This window comes from Zootermopsis nevadensis, unplaced genomic scaffold (assembly GCF_977971745.1).
Source record: "Zootermopsis nevadensis isolate Lab colony 2312 unplaced genomic scaffold, Znev_1.0 Znev_ptg000017l, whole genome shotgun sequence".
NCBI classification, from domain to species: domain Eukaryota; kingdom Metazoa; phylum Arthropoda; class Insecta; order Blattodea; family Termopsidae; genus Zootermopsis; species Zootermopsis nevadensis.
The window spans coordinates 9,544,047-9,571,582 of NW_028259149.1; the positions used below are offsets into that span (position 1 = coordinate 9,544,047).

The 27,536-nt window shown below is 37.7% G+C and overlaps 1 protein-coding gene and 3 long non-coding RNA genes across 5 annotated transcripts in view; 3 read left to right on the plus strand and 1 right to left on the minus strand.

The window, feature by feature from the left end:
- Positions 1 to 27,536, minus strand: part of Syn2 (Syntrophin-like 2) — a 102,259-nt gene that overhangs the window by 29,260 nt on the left and 45,463 nt on the right. For both annotated transcript variants that reach the window (XM_022083572.2, XM_022083564.2), the window contains exon 2: positions 23,830 to 23,982. In XM_022083572.2, the coding sequence (XP_021939264.1) occupies positions 23,830 to 23,970 (141 nt within the window). In that variant the 5' untranslated portion in view covers positions 23,971 to 23,982. The remainder of the gene's footprint in view (positions 1 to 23,829; positions 23,983 to 27,536) is intronic.
- Positions 1,277 to 3,916, plus strand: LOC110839415 (uncharacterized). Its single transcript, XR_015535570.1, has 4 exons — positions 1,277 to 1,364; positions 2,729 to 2,807; positions 3,316 to 3,369; positions 3,802 to 3,916. It is a non-coding gene; the product is annotated as an uncharacterized LOC110839415 (long non-coding RNA).
- On the plus strand, positions 9,650 to 12,267 carry LOC147873654 (uncharacterized). The gene is made up of 4 exons (XR_015535489.1): positions 9,650 to 9,714; positions 11,079 to 11,157; positions 11,667 to 11,720; positions 12,153 to 12,267. It is a non-coding gene; the product is annotated as an uncharacterized LOC147873654 (long non-coding RNA).
- Positions 17,983 to 20,617, plus strand: LOC110839411 (uncharacterized). Its single transcript, XR_015535571.1, has 4 exons — positions 17,983 to 18,066; positions 19,430 to 19,508; positions 20,017 to 20,070; positions 20,503 to 20,617. It is a non-coding gene; the product is annotated as an uncharacterized LOC110839411 (long non-coding RNA).

The window sequence follows — 27,536 nt, forward strand, 5'->3', positions numbered from 1 at the left end:
TCTTCTTGAATCCAACAAAATTTTGAAGAAAAGCCTTTATCTTTTCAAATAAGATAGGAAAAATTAACTCAATTAGGATTTGAGGTTTTGACGGAGATGAGTCCTCTGGGTAGCTGCGCCGTGTAGTCTGGTAGAAGTTTTCCAACGTTTCAGAGGTTCTTACTGCCTCCATCATAGCGCACCCTGATGATGGAGGCAGCAAGGACCTCTGAAATGTTGGTAAACTTCTACCAGACTACTCGGCGCAACAACCCAGAAGACAGGCATCTTCAGACTCACCGCCGTGAGAACCTCAGATCCTACAACATGACAGATGTATTACAGTAGTGGCACTAAAGTGTAAGGACCAATGTAAAAGAATACTACGCCACAAACCAAACGGCCCAGAAAGCAAACACATTCGAAATCTACAAACAAATTCTGAAGCTATAAAACCCACAAATTACCATACAATATCACATGACCTTGTAAGAAACAGGCGAAAGTTAAGTTATCTGCAATTGTCGATAACTGACAAACATGAGTTTCACAACACGCGTATTCCGTTTAAAAAAATTGTTGACTCATTGTCCTCAAACGATAAAGCTATTCGTTTTCTACCGCCCTTATGGTCCAACTATTTTCCTACAAAATGGACACAAACAAATAAATGGACCCTAATTAAAGCGACAAATGCTCATATAATAACGTTATTTCAACACAATTCACAACTAAAATTACTTATTATCCACTATCATAAACTAAATTATATTCATAAATACGCCATTTTCAACAACTACAAACGAGAAATTTGTCTTAATATAAGACCAGAAGTTACCTATTTGTATGATTCTCGAAAATACACTCGACAATATCCGTCCGCCCGTCCGTTTTCTCGTTGTGGCAGCCCTGAATTAATCTGCGACAAGCTACTTCAACTTTTTCGTACTTATGACGATTTAAGGGCGGTTAGCTTAAGGACATAAGTAGACTTTTAAGTGTTTCTTTTGAGTGATTTCACAGATTTGGAATAAATCAGACGCACGATACTCTCACTTTTGCACGTATTACAGAGCCCAAAATCTCACTAAGCAAATTTATATCCGCCACGCTGCTTAAGGGCTTAAACGAACTAAACTGATCTGCTTCAAACACCTTCATTTGGAGACGTAAGAGTCCACCATAGTAGCAGAAACTAGCGTACGATTCCAAAGTCTTTTAACCCGCTTTTACGTGAATGAAAGTGCGAATATAAGGCGAGTTTGTCACCAATTTTAAAAAAGAAAGTCAATGATAAGAATATTAGTATATATACAGGGAGTAACACACAAGAAGGATACAGTCACACACTTGAAGACATAGACATCTTCGATTAAGGTACTATAGTAAGTATACTGGACTTTAATAATTATAATTCAATTCATTTATTTAAGTGTTTGCCAACAGCAAGAAGCCAATAGCAGGCAAACACTGATAATACATACAACAATAATGAAAAATATTTCACGAAAATATTAACTAAACTTATACATGTACAGTATTAAATATAACAGCCAAATACAGGCAAGCCCAAAATAGAAACAGTATTATACACAAAGAAATATTAATAAAAACAAATAGTAATAATATATTATTTTAAAACGTAGTTTTCAACACTGCATTAACGGCTTTAATTTACGCAATTATGTGTTGTCTACAGGTAGGAATCGGTTTACGCCGGGGTTAGTTTCCTGATATTTCCGGCGTAAATTAAAGCGGCATAAATTAAAGCAAAAATATAATGGGAACATATGTAAATACATTAGGTTCCGTTTCAAGATTTTCAGTAATCAAGACAAAAAACTTGAAAAATGTTTTATTTTATGAAATTTACGTATTGAAAATTGTATAATGTTTAAGAAAAAGAAATAAAATTTACTTCTTTAAGAACGATAGAATAGATGTCTGTTTGGTTTTCTTCTTTTCTGATAATAAGTTATAGTAGAACTGTATCAATTCCTCTCTTAACGTTTGAGCTCCGCTCCCGGTTGGGGTCGTTGCATTCTATTTTCCGTTTTCTGTTTAATTATTTGCATTTTAAGCCGTAGTTTATCATTCAGTATTATAGTTTTATTACAATGTAAGTTTTATAACAATGTCGGGACCATCTGTGTCTAGGAAGTCGGGCAGTCATGACTCATCACCCCCTCTAAGGAGAGGCGCAAAAGTGCAGCGGGCGTAAATTGAAGCGGCGTACACCGAGTCCTACCTGTATTTAATTACTATAAGAACTACTACTGTGACAGGCATGAGAGAGATGGGAAATGCAAAATATTTTAGTAAAAAGGCAGTGGGCGAGTTATCCTTCGGCTAGGTTGACTCGCCCATTAACTTCATACTAAAACATGGTGAAATCTTTAATACCACTTATGTTGCGTCGTTTAATTACGCGCAAAATTAGAAATGGCGAAAGATTAGTCAAGTAAAACAACAGGCAAGTTCTTAATTGATGCTAGGAGTACAATTTCCTGAACTCACAGGCAAAAAGTCTGAAGGACACACGTTCGAGAATGTCGGCATTCAGAACGTTCTACAGTCATTTTTAATATTTCTTATTTGCCGCTATAACTTGCCCCAGGCACTTCCTACCAAACGGAAAAGAATAAATGGTACTAACCATCTTGCAAATATTTTCCATCTTGTAAACGTGAGACGCTGTAATGTGTTAGACAAGATACAAATTGTTCCACCTAATGATGATTCTTTTCAGGTCACCGTTCTACCAGACCAGACTCATGATGAGGGCTTTCTTGTGTTTTGTTTTCTTCTGCATTGTACTCATTGCTCAGGTAAATAAAGAACAAAGTCCTGGACGTTAGAAATTATCGGTAAGATGCACACGCTAATATTCCCGAATTCTACCCCTGTTTTATGTTATGCATACAACAGTCTCTATATGTAGAGTGTCACAATAACATAGCTAATATTCCGTATTATACTGTGCACACATCTTTCTGAGAAACCTCTATGTTAGCTCAGTATCTTATTCAACTCTGTCTGTAACCACACATTTTATCATCGATTTGTAATAGCATCATGTTAATTCTATTACATATTAAACGTACGTGATTAAATAAGCGTCGTTATTAATCAGACTTCCACAAGAGTAATACTGCCCGTGAGTAACCATAACGTAACATACACACTGCGTGTTAAGGCAGGAATTCATTTCTTAGGGTTTCCCCACTTTGGAGAAAAATAATTATGCCTTTATTGAATGTTTTGTCGGTGGAAAGCGCAAACCTGAACATGCCTGTTCTGTGTCGAAGGAACTCTAAATGCTCTATACTGTTTCAGAATTCGCTGATGGTAATGGCAGAGCCCGAACCAAAGCCTGCAGGAGGTGTACATGTGAGTATAAATCATTTGCAGTCATCTGTTGTCACAGAACTTCCGTTTCGATAAATAGAGGCAGTAACAAAAAGTAAGTTGACAGGCTCTCAGGCACCCAATTTATTAAAGAAATTAAATTCAAGTTGCATTCTAAGCACAACTGCCGCTAGGTACCAGTTTAACCTAGACTATACGTAACCCTATATAGGTTCAATACAAGCCTTATAATTTTCAAATTTAAATCATAAATCTCAAATCCATTACGACTTAATTTTACCTATGAGCATATTATACAAAAGATCATGTCAACATTTCTGCCGCCGTGAAAAGCTGAAATGTCAGAAAGGAAAGGATTTTTTAACGAATGTGATGAATCAGAGGCAAGTGTCGAACACGGTTCCTCGTGTTTAAGACGAATATGTACTAACTAAAGCTAATGTTGTTTTTCAGGCTGCAAAATAAAAGGAGGCAGAAAGCAGTTGCCCATGCTTCGGGTAATACAAAGACAACAAGTCTTAATGTAATGTTTCATTGACTCAAATAAAGAGAAATGTAAGAAAGAAAAGCAGCACGTTATTTATCTAATTTCCTTATTTATTGATTACGTATTTCCTTATTTCCTTAATCATATACATATTTGTCTATGTACTTATTTATAATTTGTAATTATAGCAGAAATACAGGTAGAAGAGTTTATCACTGGTTGAAAAAGTCCTACCAAATGTCTAAGAATATTGAGGAACCACCTGTCAGAAAGGAGGTCAAGATTCATGAAGGACTGTAGAACCACTGAAGACGAAGATGAATTATAGTAGAATTATAATTTGAGAACTGGTGTGCTTATTTGCCCTTCACAGCAATTTACTTCTTATGCTGTGACAGAGGTGAAAAACTGTACTAGACTACATGACGAAACAACCCAGAAGACAGCCATCTTCAAACATCAACACACTCAAATATACATGATAGATGTATTACAGTCGTAGCACAAAAGTGTAAGGACCGTCGGTGCTTGAACTTAAGATAAAGTTAGAGGCGTCAATATAAAATAATACTACGCCACAAACCAAACGGCCCAGATCGCAACTACATTCGAAATCTACAAAAAAAAGTCTGAAGCTACGAAACCAACAAATTACCATACTATAGCACACGGACCTTGTATAAAAACAGGCGAAAGTTAAGATATCTGCAATTGTCGATAACAGACACAAATTTTGGAATGTTCTTTATTGTTACCACCACAATCATCATCGTTCTTTTCACACCATGTGGTAGTGTGTATATCGAAAAGCCACGTTCAAACTTACCCATTACACTTATCATTGTTCTATTATTTTATACTACGTATTATTTAGGGTTCTCAAGGTGGCGAGTACGGAAATGGCAGCCTTCTGAACTGTAGCGCCGTGTAGTCTGGCAGAATTTTTCCAACGTTCCAGGGGTGCTTTTTGCCTCCGTCATCAACACCCTGATGATGGAGGCTGTGAAACTGAAGCAATGGTCGTTTCATTAGAAGTGAAAACTCAATGGAGCAAACACAGAGTTCGAAGCATTATACTACGTTCCAGCGTTTTTTGGCCGCTGAACTTTGTGAATTGGAACATCGGAGCGAATCACTTATGAGAAGTTTGCTTGAAGGAATGGCAGCAGCCCGCGTACAGTACTCCCCAAATAAAATATCACCACGGTATGTAACACAGGAAAGTCGATTTCACTACACTACGTATCGCTACAAAATTAACAATGTTGAGAGTATTAGATAATTTTATCTTCTTCACAACTCTTCGGTCCTCTTCCAATTCTTCCACTCTTCACAGACCATCGCCTTCTGACATATCACTCGACTCATCACTACCCCTGCTACTGTTTACTCTATTATCTTCAATTATATGTATTAGTGACAAATCGTGACTAGGCGTCACCACTTCTAAATGCGTGACGAGAGCACACCTTAAGTGTTAAAACATCACCAAGATTTTAAAAGCGTCACCAAGCGTGACAAAGCGTGACTACGCATGACGTACCGTAACGCCGTCGCGAGATGTGGCCATAAGCGTGACGAATATTTTCAAAACGTTACCTAATGTAACAAACTAACCTAACCTAACTAAACATAACCTAACTTACATAACCTAACCTAACACAACCTAACCCAACCTATTCTAACCTAACCTGTCGTAACTTCATCAAACGTATGGCAAAATATCAAAAGTTTACCGAGCCCTACGCAAGATAACGAAAACGTACCGAGATATGACTTAGTAACCACGCGTGCCCAAGCGTTACTGAATGTGACCAAGCGTGACATAGCGTGACTAGGCGTCACCTTCTATAAAGGCGTAACTTGAGATCACCATAAGTGTTAAAATACGACAAACCTTTGAAAAGTGTGTCTAAGCGTCAGAAAGCGTGACTATCAAAGTGGGGGACACAGGATACTTCATTCAGGCAAATATATCTTTTAAGCAGTTTGATGGAATCTGAGTACTTCAGGCACCAATGGACATAACCGGGGATTCTCTTCACCTCCTTTCATCTGAAGAAGGAAGCGGAACCAAATTCCGAAACACTGTGATTTTAATAACACCTACATAATCAATAACGTCTTAAGAACACAATTAACATAGTATGCAAGAAATCTTCTCACTTCGAGCATTATATTTTCTCTCTGTCAGCTATAGCACGCGTAACTCTTTGTAGTGTCTTATCCCTACTAATGTCAGATCTGTAAGTTTTGGTTTCTGAAAGTGGATAATAAAACCCAATTCTCATTATGTTCCAGTTCTGCCAGTCCCACGCACTTTCATGAAACGTGCCTGCCCACTTGTTGTTATCGCCAATTCCGTGTAAGTGGGCCTAATAACTATACTTTACAAAGAAAGGCAAGTTCTTGTGGTCTACGTCAGTAAAGATAATCCTATCTTCGTTATGTTTAATTCCCTGCCATGCATACCTAACGCCAATCCAGAAGTCGTGAAAATTTCTAAGGTTAAATTTAATGTAGCCCTATTTAATAAGTTGGAGTGCTCAACTTCGGTGAGATAATAAATCTCAGTAAAACATTTTAGTTCTGAACAAGTAATTTCTTTTGTATAATGTATAGAATAAAACGGCGGCCAGCGTAATTTACTTGTTACTTAAACTTAACTCCCAATTTGATGTAGATTAAATAATGAACCACCAGATCTAAGAACGAGAGGCCGATTTTAAATACTTATAAATGATACACGAGACAATTTCATATGTTACAGGTTACAAATATGATGACAGTGCATAATTTTCAGGTAATATCTGGCGAGATTAACGTAGGTAGTTAGTTCCTGTGGAATTTGGAAACAAAGTGGGTAACTAAAGTGAATAGTTAGCCTATTAATCTACAGAATGTCCTACAACAGAATGACCATAGCTTAACTATGTTCTCTTGGAATTATTTTGAGTCAAAAAGTTCAAATAAACGTGGGTACGAGCTGCAACGGTTTGTCAGAAGAATTCTGCTCACTCACTATGCATTGGCTGTTTGCTTATCGGACCGAATGTGCTTGAAACCGGTTCATACCTCTGCCCTATTTGCGTTTCGTACAGGAATAGCTGCCGTTCATACTGGAAGATTGTCCTCTGCTAACCAGGCAAGATGGCGAACATCCTCATTTTAATAGACAGATGACTGCAATTTTAAATCATTTAATTCCATACCACTGCATTCGCCGAGGTCGTCCAGTACCTTGGCCAGCGAGATCACCTGATCTTTCCCCTTCGGACTACTTTCTCTAAAGTCACATGTAATTCCTGGTGTATACCATCACGTCAAAGAGTACGGCTGGGAGGTTGATTCAAATAATCAAGAATTAAACAATAGAAAGCTACAAAACTAATGGAGAACTGAGAGTCAGTCGACGTTTCTGTGCCGCGTATTAAAACGGCTGTGCGCCTGCTTCTGTTGGAAGTTTGAGTCAATTATCTGCTCAGACAGACAGCAGCACAGATTCTATAGACAAAACTGGAATCTAACAACACGCGACATTTCACAATATAGTAATCAGACAGGAAGCAACACGAATTGTCAGCAGCAGAACAAAAAAGGCAATGTGGAGTGATGTAACATTAAATAAATACAACGTAAATACCACAGATAGAGTGGTGATGGATGCACAAATTGGTAACAGAAATTACAATGGGAGCACCATTTATGAAACTGAATGTAATGTAATATGAAGAATGAATTTTATATATTGTAATATCCCGAAAGTACACTTTAATACATTAGTTTTGAAATATCTGCCTGATAGAAAGCATTAATATTTTAAAAATTTGGATTATTTTTGTCACATGAAGATTTCTGTAATATGCTTCTTGACAACACACAATTTGTGCGTTATAAGAAACAAATGTAGAACCACTGAACATCAAATACGATCCTGCGAGAAAAACGCGTCTGACTGTTAGTCAAACGGACAGTGTATAAGTGATGTCTGTATATGGAATCATTTTATGCAAACAAGCCCGAATAACATTCGGCACGCAAGTTCACATATCAGACTTAATGTTATCGGTGTTTGCAACGCATCAACAAATATGATACTGTAGGTAAAGCCTAGTCGTATAATGATCGTACAAATATTCCGTGAAACCTGTCATCTGGAACGTAAGTTAAGACGACGACCTACAGGCTTACTCGTTCCTTCGGCTAAATTTCAATGTAAAGGAACGAAACACATTTACGGTAACATATCTACTCGAGGGAAGATGGAAATCTGATGGGACACTAAATAAAAGTGTTTATATCGATAACATATACTTCTGAATCTTCAGATCACTAGATTACTTTTTGCTTTCGCGCTTAGGGAAAATTCTTTCCGTAATGTGTTTTTTTGTATTTCAGAAATGACTGTGGTCTGCACAGGCGCCACTAATGAAACCAACACACTAAGGCAGGCATCACGGCAATGCGGCACTAATTCAAATCCATTAATATTTGCTCATAAGAAACTTTACAAAGATCTTCTTGGATCCAACAAAATTTAAAAAAAAAGCCTTTAACTTTTCAAATAAGATAGGAAAAATGAACTCAATTAGGATTTGAGGTTTTGACGGAGATGAGGCCTCTCGGTAGCAGCGTCGTGTAGTCTGGTAGAAGTTTTCCAACGTTTCAGAGGTTCTTACTGCCTCCATCATAGCGCACCCTGATGATGGAGGCAGCAAGGACCTCTGAAATGTTGGTAAACTTCTACCAGACCACTCGGCGCAACAACCCACAAGACAGGCATCTTCAGACTCACCGCCATGAGAACCTCAGATCCTACAACATGACAGATGTATTACAGTAGTGGCACTAAAGTGTAAGGACCAATGTAAAAGAATACTACGCCACAAACCAAACGGCCCAGAAAGCAAACACATTCGAAATCTACAAACAAATTATGAAGCTATAAAACCAACAAATTACCATACAATAGCACATGACCTTGTAAAAAACATGCGAAAGTTAAGTTATCTGCAATTGTCGATAACTGACAAACATGAGTTTCACATCAAGCGTATTCCGTTTAAAAAAATTGTTACCCCATTGTCCTCAAACGATAAAGCTATTCGTTTTCTACCGCCTTTATGGTCCAACTAATTTCATACAAAATGGACACAAACAAATAAACGGACCCTAATTAAAGCGACAAATGCTCATATAATAACGTTATTTCAACACAATTCACAACTAAAATTACTTATTATCCACCATCATAAACTAAATTATATTCATAAAGACGCCATTTTCAACAACTACAAACGAGAAATTAGTCTTAATATAAGACCAGAGTTACCTATTTGTATGATTCTCGAAAATACACTCGACAATATCCGTCCGCCCGTCCGTTTTCTCGTTGTGGCAGCCCTGAATTAATCTGCGACAAGCTACTTCAACTTTTTCTTACTTATGACGATTTAAGGGCGGTTAGCTTAAGGACATAAGTAGACTTTTAAGTGTTTCTTTTGAGTGATTTCACAGATTTGGAATAAATCAGACGCACGATACTCTCACTTTTGCACGTATTACAGAGCCCAAAATCTCACTAAGCAAATTTATATCCGCCACGCTGCTTAAGGGCTTAAACGAACTAAACTGATCTGCTTCAAACACCTTCATTTGGAGACGTAAGAGTCCACCATAGTAGCAGAAACTAGCGTACGATTCCAAAGTCTTTTAACCCGCTTTTACGTGAATGAAAGTGCGAATATAAGGCGAGTTTGTCACCAATTTTAAAAAAGAAAGTCAATGATAAGAATATTAGTATATATACAGGGAGTAACACACAAGAAGGATACAGTCACACACTTGAAGACATAGACATCTTCGATTAAGATACTATAGTAAGTATACTGGACTTTAATAATTATAATTCAATTCATTTATTTAAGTGTTTGCCAACAGCAAGAAGCCAATAGCAGGCAAACACTGATAATACATACAACAATAATGAAAAATATTTCACGAAAATATTAACAAAACTTATACATGTACAGTATGAAATATAACAGCCAAATACAGGCAAGCCCAAAATAGAAACAGTATTATACACAAAGAAATATTAATAAAAACAAATAGTAATAATATATTATTTTAAAACGTAGTTTTCAACGCTGCATTAACGGCTTTAATTTACGCAATTATGTGTTGTCTACAGGTAGGAATCGGTTTACGCCGGGGTTAGTTTCCTGATATTTCCGGCGTAAAATAAAGCGGCGTAAATTAAAGCAAAAATATAATGGAAACATATGTAAATACATTAGGTTCCGTTTCAAGATTTTCAGTAATCAAGGCAAAATACTTGAAAAATGTTTTATTTTATGAAATGTACGTATTGAAAATTGTATAATGTTTAAGAAAAAGAAAGAAAATTTACTTCTTTAAGAACGATAGAATAGATGTCTGTTTGGTTTTCTTCTTTTCTGATAATAAGTTATAGTAGAACTGTATCAATTCCTCTCTTAACGTTTGAGCTCCGCTCCCGGTTGGGGTCGTTGCATTCTATTTTCCGTTTTCTGTTTAATTATTTGCATTTTAGGCCGTAGTTTATCATTCAGTATTATAGTTTTATTACAATGTAAGTTTTATAACAATGTCGGGACCATCTGTGTCTAGGAAGTCGGGCAGTCATGACTCATCACCCCCTCTAAGGAGAGGCGCAAAAGTGCAGCGGGCGTAAATTGAAGCGGCGTAAACCGAGTCCTACCTGTATTTAATTACTATAAGAACTACTACTGTGACAGGCATGAGAGAGATGGGAAATACAAAATATTTTAGTAAAAAGGCAGTGGGCGAGTTATCCTTCGGCTAGGGTGACTCGAACATTAACTTCATACTAAAACATGGTGAAATCTTTAATACCACTTATGTTGCGTCGTTTAATTACGCGCAAAATTAGAAATGGCGAAAGATTAGTCAAGTAAAACAACAGGCAAGTTCTTAATTGATGCTAGGAGTACAATTTCCTGAACTCACAGGCAAAAAGTCTGAAGGACACACGTTCGAGAATGTCGGCATTCAGAACGTTCTACAGTCATTTTTAATATTTCTTATTTGCCGCTATAACTTGCCCCAGGCACTTCCTACCAAACGGAAAAGAATAAATGGTACTAACCATCTTGCAAATATTTTCCATCTTGTAAACGTGAGACGCTGTAATGTGTTAGACAAGATACAAATTGTTCCACCTAATGATGATTCTTTTCAGGTCACCGTTCTACCAGACCAGACTCATGATGAGGGCTTTCTTGTGTTTTGTTTTCTTCTGCATTGTACTCATTGCTCAGGTAAATAAAGAACAAAGTCCTGGACGTTAGAAATTATCGGTAAGATGCACACGCTAATATTCCCGAATTCTACCCCTGTTTTATGTTATGCATACAACAGTCTCTATATGTAGAGTGTCACAATAACATAGCTAATATTCCGTATTATACTGTGCACACATCTTTCTGAGAAACCTCTATGTTAGCTCAGTATCTTATTCAAACTCTGTCTGTAACCACACATTTTATCATCGATTTGTAATAGCATCATGTTAATTCTATTACATATTAAACGTACGTGATTAAATAAGCGTCGTTATTAATCAGACTTCCACAAGAGTAATACTGCCCGTGAGTAACCATAACGTAACATACACACTGCGTGTTAAGGCAGGAATTCATTTCTTAGGGTTTCCCCACTTTGGAGAAAAATAATTATGCCTTTATTGAATGTTTTGTCGGTGGAAAGCGCAAACCTGAACATGCCTGTTCTGTGTCGAAGGAACTCTAAATGCTCTATACTGTTTCAGAATTCGCTGATGGTAATGGCAGAGCCCGAACCAAAGCCTGCAGGAGGTGTACATGTGAGTATAAATCATTTGCAGTCATCTGTTGTCACAGAACTTCCGTTTCGATAAATAGAGGCAGTAACAAAAAGTAAGTTGACAGGCTCTCAGGCACCCAATTTATTAAAGAAATTAAATTCAAGTTGCATTCTAAGCACAACTGCCGCTAGGTACCAGTTTAACCTAGACTATACGTAACCCTATATAGGTTCAATACAAGCCTTATAATTTTCAAATTTAAATCATAAATCTCAAATCCATTACGACTTAATTTTACCTATGAGCATATTATACAAAAGATCATGTCAACATTTCTGCCGCCGTGAAAAGCTGAAATGTCAGAAAGGAAAGGTTTTTTTAACGAATGTGATGAATCAGAGGCAAGTGTCGAACACGGTTCCTCGTGTTTAAGACGAATATGTACTAACTAAAGCTAATGTTGTTTTTCAGGCTGCAAAATAAAAGGAGGCAGAAAGCAGTTGCCCATGCTTCGGGTAATACAAAGACAACAAGTCTTAATGTAATGTTTCATTGACTCAAATAAAGAGAAATGTAAGAAAGAAAAGCAGCACGTTATTTATCTAATTTCCTTATTTATTGATCACGTATTTCCTTATTTCCTTAATCATATACATATTTGTCTATGTACTTATTTATAATTTGTAATTATAGCAGAAATACAGGTAGAAGAGTTTATCACTGGTTGAAAAAGTCCTACCAAATGTCTAAGAATATTGAGGAACCACCTGTCAGAAAGGAGGTCAAGATTCATGAAGGACTGTAGAACCACTGAAGACGAAGATGAATTATAGTAGAATTATAATTTGAGAACTGGTGTGCTTATTTGCCCTTCACAGCAATTTACTTCTTATGCTGTGACAGAGGTGAAAAACTGTACTAGACTACATGACGAAACAACCCAGAAGACAGCCATCTTCAAACATCAACACACTCAAATATACATGATAGATGTATTACAGTCGTAGCACAAAAGTGTAAGGACCGTCGGTGCTTGAACTTAAGATAAAGTTAGAGGCGTCAATATAAAATAATACTACGCCACAAACCAAACGGCCCAGATCGCAACTACATTCGAAATCTACAAAAAAAAGTCTGAAGCTACGAAACCAACAAATTACCATACTATAGCACACGGACCTTGTATAAAAACAGGCGAAAGTTAAGATATCTGCAATTGTCGATAACAGACACAAATTTTGGAATGTTCTTTATTGTTACCACCACAATCATCATCGTTCTTTTCACACCATGTGGTAGTGTGTATATCGAAAAGCCACGTTCAAACTTACCCATTACACTTATCATTGTTCTATTATTTTATACTACGTATTATTTAGGGTTCTCAAGGTGGCGAGTACGGAAATGGCAGCCTTCTGAACTGTAGCGCCGTGTAGTCTGGCAGAATTTTTCCAACGTTCCAGGGGTGCTTTTTGCCTCCGTCATCAACACCCTGATGATGGAGGCTGTGAAACTGAAGCAATGGTCGTTTCATTAGAAGTGAAAACTCAATGGAGCAAACACAGAGTTCGAAGCATTATACTACGTTCCAGCGTTTTTTGGCCGCTGAACTTTGTGAATTGGAACATCGGAGCGAATCACTTATGAGAAGTTTGCTTGAAGGAATGGCAGCAGCCCGCGTACAGTACTCCCCAAATAAAATATCACCACGGTATGTAACACAGGAAAGTCGATTTCACTACACTACGTATCGCTACAAAATTAACAATGTTGAGAGTATTAGATAATTTTATCTTCTTCACAACTCTTCGGTCCTCTTCCAATTCTTCCACTCTTCACAGACCATCGCCTTCTGACATATCACTCGACTCATCACTACCCCTGCTACTGTTTACTCTATTATCTTCAATTATATGTATTAGTGACAAATCGTGACTAGGCGTCACCACTTCTAAATGCGTGACGAGAGCACACCTTAAGTGTTAAAACATCACCAAGATTTTAAAAGCGTCACCAAGCGTGACAAAGCGTGACTACGCATGACGTACCGTAACGCCGTCGCGAGATGTGGCCATAAGCGTGACGAATATTTTCAAAACGTTACCTAATGTAACAAACTAACCTAACCTAACTAAACATAACCTAACTTACATAACCTAACCTAACACAACCTAACCCAACCTATTCTAACCTAACCTGTCGTAACTTCATCAAACGTATGGCAAAATATCAAAAGTTTACCGAGCCCTACGCAAGATAACGAAAACGTACCGAGATATGACTTAGTAACCACGCGTGCCCAAGCGTTACTGAATGTGACCAAGCGTGACATAGCGTGACTAGGCGTCACCTTCTATAAAGGCGTAACTTGAGATCACCATAAGTGTTAAAATACGACAAACCTTTGAAAAGTGTGTCTAAGCGTCAGAAAGCGTGACTATCAAAGTGGGGGACACAGGATACTTCATTCAGGCAAATATATCTTTTAAGCAGTTTGATGGAATCTGAGTACTTCAGGCACCAATGGACATAACCGGGGATTCTCTTCACCTCCTTTCATCTGAAGAAGGAAGCGGAACCAAATTCCGAAACACTGTGATTTTAATAACACCTACATAATCAATAACGTCTTAAGAACACAATTAACATAGTATGCAAGAAATCTTCTCACTTCGAGCATTATATTTTCTCTCTGTCAGCTATAGCACGCGTAACTCTTTGTAGTGTCTTATCCCTACTAATGTCAGATCTGTAAGTTTTGGTTTCTGAAAGTGGATAATAAAACCCAATTCTCATTATGTTCCAGTTCTGCCAGTCCCACGCACTTTCATGAAACGTGCCTGCCCACTTGTTGTTATCGCCAATTCCGTGTAAGTGGGCCTAATAACTATACTTTACAAAGAAAGGCAAGTTCTTGTGGTCTACGTCAGTAAAGATAATCCTATCTTCGTTATGTTTAATTCCCTGCCATGCATACCTAACGCCAATCCAGAAGTCGTGAAAATTTCTAAGGTTAAATTTAATGTAGCCCTATTTAATAAGTTGGAGTGCTCAACTTCGGTGAGATAATAAATCTCAGTAAAACATTTTAGTTCTGAACAAGTAATTTCTTTTGTATAATGTATAGAATAAAACGGCGGCCAGCGTAATTTACTTGTTACTTAAACTTAACTCCCAATTTGATGTAGATTAAATAATGAACCACCAGATCTAAGAACGAGAGGCCGATTTTAAATACTTATAAATGATACACGAGACAATTTCATATGTTACAGGTTACAAATATGATGACAGTGCATAATTTTCAGCTAATATCTGGCGAGATTAACGTAGGTAGTTAGTTCCTGTGGAATTTGGAAACAAAGTGGGTAACTAAAGTGAATAGTTAGCCTATTAATCTACAGAATGTCCTACAACAGAATGACCATAGCTTAACTATGTTCTCTTGGAATTATTTTGAGTCAAAAAGTTCAAATAAACGTGGGTACGAGCTGCAACGGTTTGTCAGAAGAATTCTGCTCACTCACTATGCATTGGCTGTTTGCTTATCGGACCGAATGTGCTTGAAACCGGTTCATACCTCTGCCCTATTTGCGTTTCGTACAGGAATAGCTGCCGTTCATACTGGAAGATTGTCCTCTGCTAACCAGGCAAGATGGCGAACATCCTCATTTTAATAGACAGATGACTGCAATTTTAAATCATTTAATTCCATACCACTGCATTCGCCGAGGTCGTCCAGTACCTTGGCCAGCGAGATCACCTGATCTTTCCCCTTCGGACTACTTTCTCTAAAGTCACATGTAATTCCTGGTGTATACCATCACGTCAAAGAGTACGGCTGGGCGGTTGATTCAAATAATCAAGAATTAAACAATAGAAAGCTACAAAACTAATGGAGAACTGAGAGTCAGTCGACGTTTCTGTGCCGCGTATTAAAACGGCTGTGCGCCTGCTTCTGTTGGAAGTTTGAGTCAATTATCTGCTCAGACAGACAGCAGCACAGATTCTATAGACAAAACTGGAATCTAACAACACGCGACATTTCACAATATAGTAATCAGACAGGAAGCAACACGAATTGTCAGCAGCAGAACAAAAAAGGCAATGTGGAGTGATGTAACATTAAATAAATACAACGTAAATACCACAGATAGAGTGGTGATGGATGCACAAATTGGTAACAGAAATTACAATGGGAGCACCATTTATGAAACTGAATGTAATGTAATATGAAGAATGAATTTTATATATTGTAATATCCCGAAAGTACACTTTAATACATTAGTTTTGAAATATCTGCCTGATAGAAAGCATTAATATTTTAAAAATTTGGATTATTTTTGTCACATGAAGATTTCTGTAATATGCTTCTTGACAACACACAATTTGTGCGTTATAAGAAACAAATGTAGAACCACTGAACATCAAATACGATCCTGCGAGAAAAACGCGTCTGACTGTTAGTCAAACGGACAGTGTATAAGTGATGTCTGTATATGGAATCATTTTATGCCAACAAGCCCGAATAACATTCGGCACGCAAGTTCACATATCAGACTTAATGTTATCGGTGTTTGCAACGCATCAACAAATATGATACTGTAGGTAAAGCCTAGTCGTATAATGATCGTACAAATATTTCGTGAAACCTGTCATCTGGAACGTAAGTTAAGACGACGACCTACAGGCTTACTCGTTCCTTCGGCTAAATTTCAATGTAAAGGAACGAAACACATTTACGGTAACATATCTACTCGAGGGAAGATGGAAATCTGATGGGACACTAAATAAAAGTGTTTATATCGATAACATATACTTCTGAATCTTCAGATCACTAGATTACTTTTTGCTTTCGCGCTTAGGGAAAATTCTTTCCGTAATGTGTTTTTTTGTATTTCAGAAATGACTGTGGTCTGCACAGGCGCCACTAATGAAACCAACACACTAAGGCAGGCATCACGGCAATGCGGCACTAATTCAAATCCATTAATATTTGCTCATAAGAAACTTTACAAAGATCTTCTTGGATCCAACAAAATTTAAAAAAAAAGCCTTTAACTTTTCAAATAAGATAGGAAAAATGAACTCAATTAGGATTTGAGGTTTTGACGGAGATGAGGCCTCTCGGTAGCAGCGTCGTGTAATCTGGTAGAAGTTTTCCAACGTTTCAGAGGTTCTTACTGCCTCCATCATAGCGCACCCTGATGATGGAGGCAGCAAGGACCTCTGAAATGTTGGTAAACTTCTACCAGACCACTCGGCGCAACAACCCACAAGACAGGCATCTTCAGACTCACCGCCATGAGAACCTCAGATCCTACAACATGACAGATGAATTACAGTAGTGGCACTAAAGTGTAAGGACCAATGTAAAAGAATACTACGCCACAAACCAAACGGCCCAGAAAGCAAACACATTCGAAATCTACAAACAAATTATGAAGCTATAAAACCAACAAATTACCATACAATATCACATGACCTTGTAAAAAACATGCGAAAGTTAAGTTATCTGCAATTGTCGATAACTGACAAACATGAGTTTCACATCAAGCGTATTCCGTTTAAAAAAATTGTTACCCCATTGTCCTCAAACGATAAAGCTATTCGTTTTCTACCGCCTTTATGGTCCAACTAATTTCATACAAAATGGACACAAACAAATAAACGGACCCTAATTAAAGCGACAAATGCTCATATAATAACGTTATTTCAACACAATTCACAACTAAAATTACTTATTATCCACCATCATAAACTAAATTATATTCATAAAGACGCCATTTTCAACAACTACAAACGAGAAATTAGTCTTAATATAAGACCAGAGTTACCTATTTGTATGATTCTCGAAAATACACTCGACAATATCCGTCCGCCCGTCCGTTTTCTCGTTGTGGCAGCCCTGAATTAATCTGCGACAAGCTACTTCAACTTTTTCTTACTTATGACGATTTAATTGCGGTTAGCTTAAGGACATAAGTAGACTTTTAAGTGTTTCTTTAGAGCGCTTTCACAGATTTGGAATAAACCAGACGCACGAAACTCTCATTTTTGCACATATTACAGAGCCCAAAATCTCACTAAGCAAATTTATATCCGCCACGCTGCTTAAGACTTAAACGAACTAAACTGATCTGCTTCAAACACCGTTCATTTGGAGACGTAAGAGTCCACCATAGTAGCAGAAACTAGCGTACGATTCCAAAGTCTTTTAACCCGCTTTTACGTGAATGAAAGTGCGAATATAAGGCGAGTTTTGTCACCAATTTTAAATAAGAAAGTCAATGATAAGAATATTAGTATATATACAGGCAGTAACACACAAGAAGGATACAGTCACACACTTGAAGACATAGACATCTTCGATTAAGATACTATAGTAAGTATATTGGACTTTAATAATTATAATTCAATTCATTTATTTAAGTATTTGCCAACAGCAAGAAGCCAATAGCAGACAAACACTGACAATACATACAACAATAATGAAAAATATTTCACGAAAATATTAACTAAACTTATACATATACAGTATTAAATATAACAGCCAAATACAGGCAAGCCCAAAATAGAAACAGTATTATACACAAAGAAATATTAATAAAAACAAATAGTAATAATATATTATTTTAAAACGTAGTTTTCAACGCTGCATTAACGGCTTTAATTTACGCAATTATGTGTTATCTACAGGTAGGACTCGGTTTACGCCGGGGTTAGGTTCCTGATATTTCCGGCGTAAAATAAAGCGGCGTAAATTAAAGCAAAAATATAATGGGAACATATGTAAATACATTAGGTTCCGTTTCAAGATTTTCAGTAATCAAGGCAAAATACTTGAAAAATGTTTTATTTTATGAAATTTACGTATTGAAAATTGTATAATGTTTAAGAAAAAGAAAGAAAATTTACTTCTTTAAGAACGATAGAATAGATGTCTGTTTGGTTTTCTTCTTTTCTGATAATAAGTTATAGTAGAACTGTATCAATTCCTCTCTTAACGTTTGAGCTCCGCTCCCGGTTGGGGTGTTGCATTCTATTTTCCGTTTTCTGTTTAATTATTTGCATTTTAGGCCGTAGTTTATCATTCAGTATTATAGTTTTATTACAATGTAAGTTTTATAACAATGTCGGGACCATCTGTGTCTAGAAAGTCGGGCAGTCATGACTTATCACCCCTTCTAATGAGAGGCGCAAAAGTGCAGCGAGCGTAAATTGAAGCGGCGTACACCGAGTCCTACCTGTATTTAATTACTATAAGAACTACTACTGTGACAGGCATGAGAGAGATGGGAAATGCAAAATATTTTAGTAAAAAGGCAGTGGGCGAGTTATCCTTCGGCTAGGGTGACTCGAACATTAACTTCATACTAAAACATGGTGAAATCGTTAATACCACTTATGTTGCGTCGTTTAATTACGCGCAAAATTAGAAATGGCGAAAGATTAGTCAAGTAAAACAACAGGCAAGTTCTTAATTGATGCTAGGAGTATAATTTCTTGAACTCACAGGCAAAAAGTCTGAAGGACACACGTTCGAGAATGTCGGCATTCAGAACGTTCTACAGTCATTTTTAATATTCCTTATTTGCCGCTATAACTTGCCCCAGGCACTTCCTACCAAACGGAAAGGAATAAATGGTACTAACCATCTTGCAAATATTTTCCATCTTGTAAACGTTAGACGCTGTAATGTGTTAGACAAGATACAAATTGTTCCACCTAATGATGATTCTTTTCAGGTCACCGTTCTACCAGACCAGACTCATGATGAGGGCTTTCTTGTGTTTTGTCTTCTTCTGCATTGTACTCATTGCTCAGGTAAATAAAGAACAAAGTCCTGGACATTAGAAATTATCGGTAGGATATACACGCTAATATTCCCGAATTCTACCCCTGTTTTATGTTATGCATACAACAGTCTCTATATGTAGAGTGTCACAAAAACATAGCTAATATTCCGTATTATACTGTGCACACATCTTTCTGAGAAACCTCTATGTCAGCTCAGTAACTTATTCAAACTCTGTCTGTAACCACACATTTTATCATCGATTTGTAATACCATCATGTTAATTCTATTACATATTTAACGTACGTAATTAAATAAGCGTCGTTATTAATCAGACTTCCACAAGAGTAACACTGCCCGTGAGTAACCATAACGCAACATACACACTGCGTGTTAAGGCAGGAATTCATTTCTTAGGGTTTCCCCACTTTGGAGAAAATAATTATGCCTTTATTGAATGTTTTGCCGGTGGAAAGCGCAAACCTGAAGATGCCTGTTCTGTGTCGAAGGAACTCTAAATGCTCTATACTGTTTCAGAACTCGCTGATGGTAATGGCAGTGCCCGAACCAAAGCCTGCAGGAGGTGTACATGTGAGTATAAACCATTTGCACTCATCTGTTGTCACAGTACTTCCGTTTCGATGAATAGAGGCAGTAACAAAAAGTAAGTTGACAGGCTCTCAGGCACCCAATTTATTAAAGAAATTAAATTCAAGTTGCATTCTAAGCACAAATGCCGCTAGGTACCAGTTTAACCTAGACTATACGTAACACTATATAGGTTCAATATAAGCCTTATAATTTTCAAATTTAAATCATAAATCTCAAATCCATTACGACTTAATTTTACCTATGAGCATATTATACAAAAGATCATGTCAACATTTTTACCGCCGTGAAAAGCTGAAATGTCAGAAAGGAAATGATTTTTAAACGAATGTGATGAATCAGTGGCAAGTGTCGAACACGGTTCCTCGTGTTTAAGACGAATATGTACTAACTAAAGCTAATGTTGTTTTTCAGGCTGCAAAATAAAAGGAGGCAGAAAGCAGGTGCCCATGCTTCGGGTAATACAAAGACAACAAGTCTTAATGTAATGTTTCATTGACTCAAATAAAGAGAAATGTAAGAAAGAAAAGCAGCACGTTATTTATCTAATTTCCTTATTTCTTTATCACGTATTTCCTTATTTCCTTAATCATATACATATTTGTCTATGTACTTATTTATAATTTGTAATTATAGCAGAAATACAGGTAGAAGAGTTTATCACTGGTTGAAAAAGTCCTACCAAATGTCTAAGAATATTGATCAACCACCTGTCAGAAAGGAGGTCAAGGTTCATGAAGGACTGTAGAACCACTGATGACGACAATGAATTATAGTAGAATTATAATTTGAGAACTGGTGTGCTTATTTGCCCTTCACAGCAATTTACTTCTTATGCTGTGACAGAGGTGAAAAACTGTACTAGACTACATGACGAAACAACCCAGAAGACAGCCATCTTCAAACATCAACACACTCAAATATACATGATAGATGTACTACAGTCGTAGCACAAAAGTATAAGGACCGTCGGTGCTTGAACTTAAGATAAAGTTAGAGGCGTCAATATAAAATAATACTATGCCACAAACCAAACGGCCCAGATCTCAACCACATTCGAAATCTACAAAAAAAAGTCTGAAGCTACGAAACCCACAAATTACCATACTATAGCACACGGACCTTGTAAAATAACAGGCGAAAGTTAAGATATCTGCAATTGACGATAACAGACACAAATTTTGGAATGTCCTTTATTGTTATCACCACCATCATCATCGTTCTTTTCACACCATGTGGTAGTGTGTATATCGAAAAGCCACGTTCAAACTTACCCATTACACTTATCATTGTTCTATCATTTTATACTACGTATTATTTAGGGTTCTCAAGGTGGCGAGTACGGAAATGGCAGCCTTCTGAACTGTAGCGCCGTGTAGTCTGAAAGAATTTTTCCAACGTTCCAGGGGTGCTTTTTGCCTCCGTCATCAACACCCTGATGATGGAGGCAGTGAAACTGAAGCAATGGTCGTTTCATTAGAAGTGAAAACTCAATAGAGCAAAAACTGTTCCGAACAAAAGAACTCAACAAGATTCAAAGAGCATAGATGCGCGTGTTTAAAATACAGAAAGAAATTAGAATCGTTAAGATAACATAATCCTGGTGTAGTGGGATTAGATGTTTCCACTGCGGTGAGTCCGAATGTCGGTATGTTCTAAGTGGACAGATTAGAGAAAAGAGTGCAAGTCAATGCAAGACAACAAGATTCCTCAAACGACAATCGGAAGAAGGAAACCGACGAAGAGAGACAAAGCCAGAACAAGTATAATGAGTCGGCATTAAGAAAGAAATATAACTGCACAATTCGATACCTAGCTTAGAATGCTAAGTACAAGCAGTTTCACACCTTTGTGCGAGCGCCATGTATATGCTACAGCAGCTTAGCTTCAAAGCCGTCGCCGTGTGAGCATTAAATCTCACTAAGTGCTCGATTTTTAGAAAATAGGACGATAGATAAAGTCAAAAGAATTGTCGCTATTAACGCCTCTTTCTCATTTTCAACGTCCCTTCTGAGTCCTGTGATACAGCAGTGGGTGAAGCATACATAGACCTACAGAATGACCCAAAATTTATCTACCAAATTTAACTTTCTCCGCAGTGAGATATTATAATTTGCAGAAACTTTGCTGACACACTGTAAAACCCAAGCCATTTGTTATCATTTGTTATCTTTCGATTTCGTATAAACACACTGATCACATCGTAATATAAATGTTTCGAGATGCTGATTTGAATGGTATTTGGGTGAGATTTTATGCCTCGTCGTTCGGGTGACACAAAACATTAAAGTAATAGGTACAGTTTGGTCCATCATGAACCTGGACAATATTACGATTAATAAACCTATATACATTATCCAACGCTATCCTATGACCTCCAATGACCTCCCCCCCCATGACCTCCCCTCCATGTACGCTTGGAAAGCAATATGCTATACTCAACTCACAGGGACATGCCAGGCGCCTAGAAACACGTAACTTGAGAGTATAATTACGGTTAATTATCGTAAAACAGACAAATCAAATTGCAAATGTACACATTGTATCTGCGTGACTGAGTGCTAAAATCTATACAGCAACAGAAATGTCTAGATCGGTGGTTGGCAGTATGCGGTCCTCGGGCTGGAAGCGGCCAGCAAAAATAAATTTTATTCTGAAACCGAGGATCGCGGTAGAATGGTCAACACTCCTGACTCGAATTCGGTGGGCCCCGGGTTTAGAACACGGACCGAAAACCGGATATTCAAAGCTTCAAATGGTTCTTCTCAGTACTTCCATAAATTAGGCGACCATTGCTTATTTCCATGTCCTTTCCAACTCATTATTCTACGCTGCATTATCTGAGCTACTGACAAAGTTGCTAAATAAACTTCAAATAAATAAGTTACTTGTTCTGCTACACGACTTCAGACAACCTAAGATAAAAAAGAAACAGGCAGACTAAGCTGACGATATGGATGCATGAAGTGCACTCCGTCTGACAACGTGAAGAGTGATTGAAGCAAAAAGGTGAACGATAGGACGTTCCTCGTATTTTGAAGATGGAAATAAAGTCCATAAGCGGCTTCTCGGAGAGAAGACGAAAACGCATCTGACAGATAAAAGCAGATCAAAGTGTCCGTGCATTCGTGCATAAGCGTGACATGCAGCTCCATTATCATCGCTCACGGTGAGCTGAAGACCAAGACCTGCACCTGTACGAAATATCTTAACGCAAAGAAAGCGGACATTTTCGTCATGTCTTGTCGTGTCTGTAATAAAGCTTTCCATGGATCTTTCTACAGTCGAATAATGTACATATTCATATGTAAAAGAAGATAAGTTTTTGCCTCAGAACAGAAACATTTAAATTCAAGTTCGAAACTTACAAATTTTACTATAAACGTCTTTCTGTTCAAAATCTGTTTCCCTTCACAAAGAGCAGTTTCTTCAAGAAACTCCGTTTTAAAATTGGTGAAGAACACGTAGCCTCTCACTTCTTCAATCATGCAGTTTTTAATGCTATTACATTGTCAGCAACGGGCAACAATTCAACGTTGATGGAGAGACGGACATAATATCTCTGAAAATGTTAACACGATATTACACATAATTACACAAATATTTTATGCTAATACATATCTAAATTGTTTGTCATCTGTGAGTTTCAACATTTATGTGAAATACGCTATCTATTTTTTTGAAGACGAAGACAAATATGACAGCCTACATTATACAGTGTTAGGACCGTTGCCAACTTACCCTCGAGTCAACCGGAGAAGGTTTCCTGTTGTAATTGTGGTTGATGGGAGAAAGTTCCTCTTTCTGGAGCCGCAGGAGCTCCATGGAGAGGTGAAGCCTCATTGGCTGAGGCCGGACTTTGCCGTCGCTTACTGTCACCATGCCACTCCGCACCTACGGTCAACAAAGGGGGTTAGCTCAGGCGGTAATTTATACATTTATTTTCCCATTTAGGTGTAATTAAATAAATATGCCTTAATTCAAAAGCACTAGTAGAATATGTCATTTTGCTACAAGCTACCTCTTTATTAACAATAATCCGTTTTCTACTCAACAATTGTTCCCTCTACTTCCATTCTCCAAATATTTTAATAATATATTCATATATCTTTCCCTGTACATAGACACACACTCCTTTCTCAAAATATGGCTGTCCTCTGGGTTGTAGCGCCGTGGTAGTCTGGTAAACGTTGGTAAACTTCTGCCAGACCACACGGCGCTACAACCCAGAAGAGAGCCATCTTCAGACTAACCGCCCTGAAAACCTCAAATCCTACTCCTTTCTCAAGTCCTTCCTCATCCCTTTCCAAGTATCAGCCTTAAACCTTGCTAACCCGCCTCTCTCATTTCTTGATTCAATAAACTGTCTATCCTTCCGTAATCCGCTCAAACTTCCTTCATTAATCGGACACATTTAATTATATTCATACAGAATTTCATAATCCTCAAAGGTAAACTGACATGATGAGGTCGACTTGGGTCGGAGATTTCAACGAAAAATGGATCAGTGGAAAGTAGACCTGTTTCGCCCTGTCGTCCAACAGACCTTAGTTTTTAAAGTATATGCTTTATGTTTAAAGTTTCCCAATTGGATCGGTATATAAACAACACGTATGTACAGGGCGGATGTCAACGTATTTCATTGCACGGCATTTCGTCACGTTACAGCACGCTTCTGCTGCTTTGCATCTCTGTCCTTTAGTTCCAGACGCTAAGCGGATTTCACATCCGACACTGCGAGAGATTGCACTGAAATGAATAGTTGTATCGATTGTCGACAGGGGCTAGACAGGGTGCATAACACACTCTGGTAAAATGTAAAAGAGGGCAGACCTTAGGTATCAGTCGCTGTCCGTATACATGAATGCATGCCTATTCGTATGTAGAGGTTAACTGAGAATATATTTCAGGCCTTACGTTTAGCCTCTACCGATGAGTATACAAGACGCCAAACCCCAGAAGAGCAGCACCATTATATTTAAACAGTTTCGAGTGTACAGATGTATTGCGATGATATGGGCCTACTTCTTCGCTTGACATTCTTTGTGCTTTAAAGCTGGACAGCGCTTCGTTTCTGCAATGTACAAAGACGACAATTCCGATTACCGGCTCTGCAATCATACGCTCTATAGATTATGGTGCGACCATCACACAAACACCAGCAGACGCCTTGGGCCTTCGGGTGCACATCTTTGTAGGCTTATATACAGCAAACATATAAGTCATTCAATCAACACCACGAACTTCTGAATTCTTGGACATAATATTTATTCAATAATATCTTAAAATAGGCGTTCTTTCTCCTCTGAAGTCGGTTTCTAATTGGAGCATAAAACGTGTCATTCATGTAAAAGGAAGCCTGAGCAAGACATTTCAAGTCATGACCAAACAGTTGACACGTATTAACTAACATATCCCTTACATGCAACAGCCGGCTACCCGCTTTGCATTCGTCCGGCTTCAATAAATTGCACAAACATATAGGATGTTTCCAAATAACCATCCAGAACCGTTGGTAACCACTAACACCGTGCCACAGGCCAGCAAGTAAAACTAAATTTTTTCGGACGCTGTTAAACCCTTTTCAGTCCGGTGGTTACTATATGGACCACCTGTTTCAAGATTCAATAATTCTACACTCTTTCCTCAGAGTGCATTTATGGATTTCGTATGATTCTCACTGTTAACAGCGATTATTTCCTTAAACGGCATTAACCAGTTGATCTTTGTAATGGTGAAGCGTTGTTTTCTTTGAGGTAAGCCTACTAACTAAATTATTAAATATTATTTAGAGACGCTTTCGTTTCACGGACAACTACAACTGTTGGTGTTGCCCTTGGGCAGACACGCTGTAACAGTAACAGGTTTTGTTGCATGATTTCTACAACGCAGGCGTCTTATATGCAGGTACCCAGCCAAATTAATGTCCTAGTGGTTAAATAATTTTAACGTCCGAATTTTTCCTCACAGATCCATTCATGATATGGAGGATACACGCATGTATTCAGAAGTATGAGTTAAAAGTTTAATAATCTTTCTAGGCATCAGTGCGTTGAAAAACAGGTCACTATCCACACTTTCCAATTTCTGCGTAATCAATATTTATTATGTCCCCATAATATTCGACGCTATACAAGGTCTCAAACAGCGTCGTTGTAAAACCTGATGGTCTGTCATAAATCTATGCGTGGCTGGTTATTCGATCCGTTTACAACGCTGAACTGATGTTGACATATAGCGTCGAATCAGATATGAATGATTACATGCTAAGTCATCCTGGCTTATCATTATTTATTCCACGTACCAACTTTCAAACACATCGCTCCACTGATTCGTGGCCATCAAACCAAACGCTATAGTGTATTTTTTTTACCTTGTCCATCGTCTAAATTACTAAATTACGTTTCGAAACCCTTAACAGAGATGCATACGTGTTGAACGTTAACACAGTGATATATATAGTTACCATTGTGCTTTCCAGTTTATTCAGTGTCACGTGTTAAGCGTGGTTTAAACAAAGTTATATTTTCAGCTAGAAAAATATTTCAAGACCTACAGGTGTTTAAAGATGTCAACTTTCGTTGAGTTTCTTCTTTTCACAAATGAAATGAAGCGATACGGTTTTATGGACCGTGTCATTAGATAAACTGCAAACACTCTTCTGGAGGTACACTGCATCAGGCACATAAAAACACAAAATAAACCATGTTGTATCTACAGTACGAAAGGAGCCATGATAATAACTGCCGTAAAGAACAAATTGCTGTAAATAATAGTGACTGATATTTCTAAGTTTGCGTTTTTGAAAACTTTCCCTGGTCAGATGGTGGTAGACAGACCGTCTCCAGGTAAGTTGACCTCATACAGCGCGTGACCTTGAACTAACGCCTCGTCCGTAAGCTCACACATCGTTCCACGGAACTAAAATGAAGGTTTAATTCCAATCGTTTTTAAAGGAATTTTAAGATTCAGCGTTCTAAAACACTTCAAAGCCACTACAAGTAAATATGAATATCTGTTCCCGAAGGAACCACGAGTTTCTAAAAGTATTAGTGTTTCCATAAAAGTAATAAATCCAGCTTTCGTGTTTAAAATATTAAATAATGTTGTTCATTAACTAGGGAAGGTGTTGTTGGTTGGCATGGAACGAGTTTGAAAACAAAAACTTTGGCAAGAACCAAGCTTTTCTGTATAGGATAGCTGTTAATACCGCCCACCTTCTTCCGATAAAACTTACAACTGCCTTTAGAAGCGACAAGAAAACCCGCAAGAGCGTAACTCCAACGTTGGAACGAGTTTTACGACAAAAACAGAGACATGGTAGGCCTTCGCGAAAAAACCGAGAAAGTTAAACGACACTTCATATCTCAAACGATTAGTTCAGTCTACCTCTTGCTCGGAAAATTCACGCAAAATGTTTTCCGTACTCACCAGTTCCCTGCAGGCTA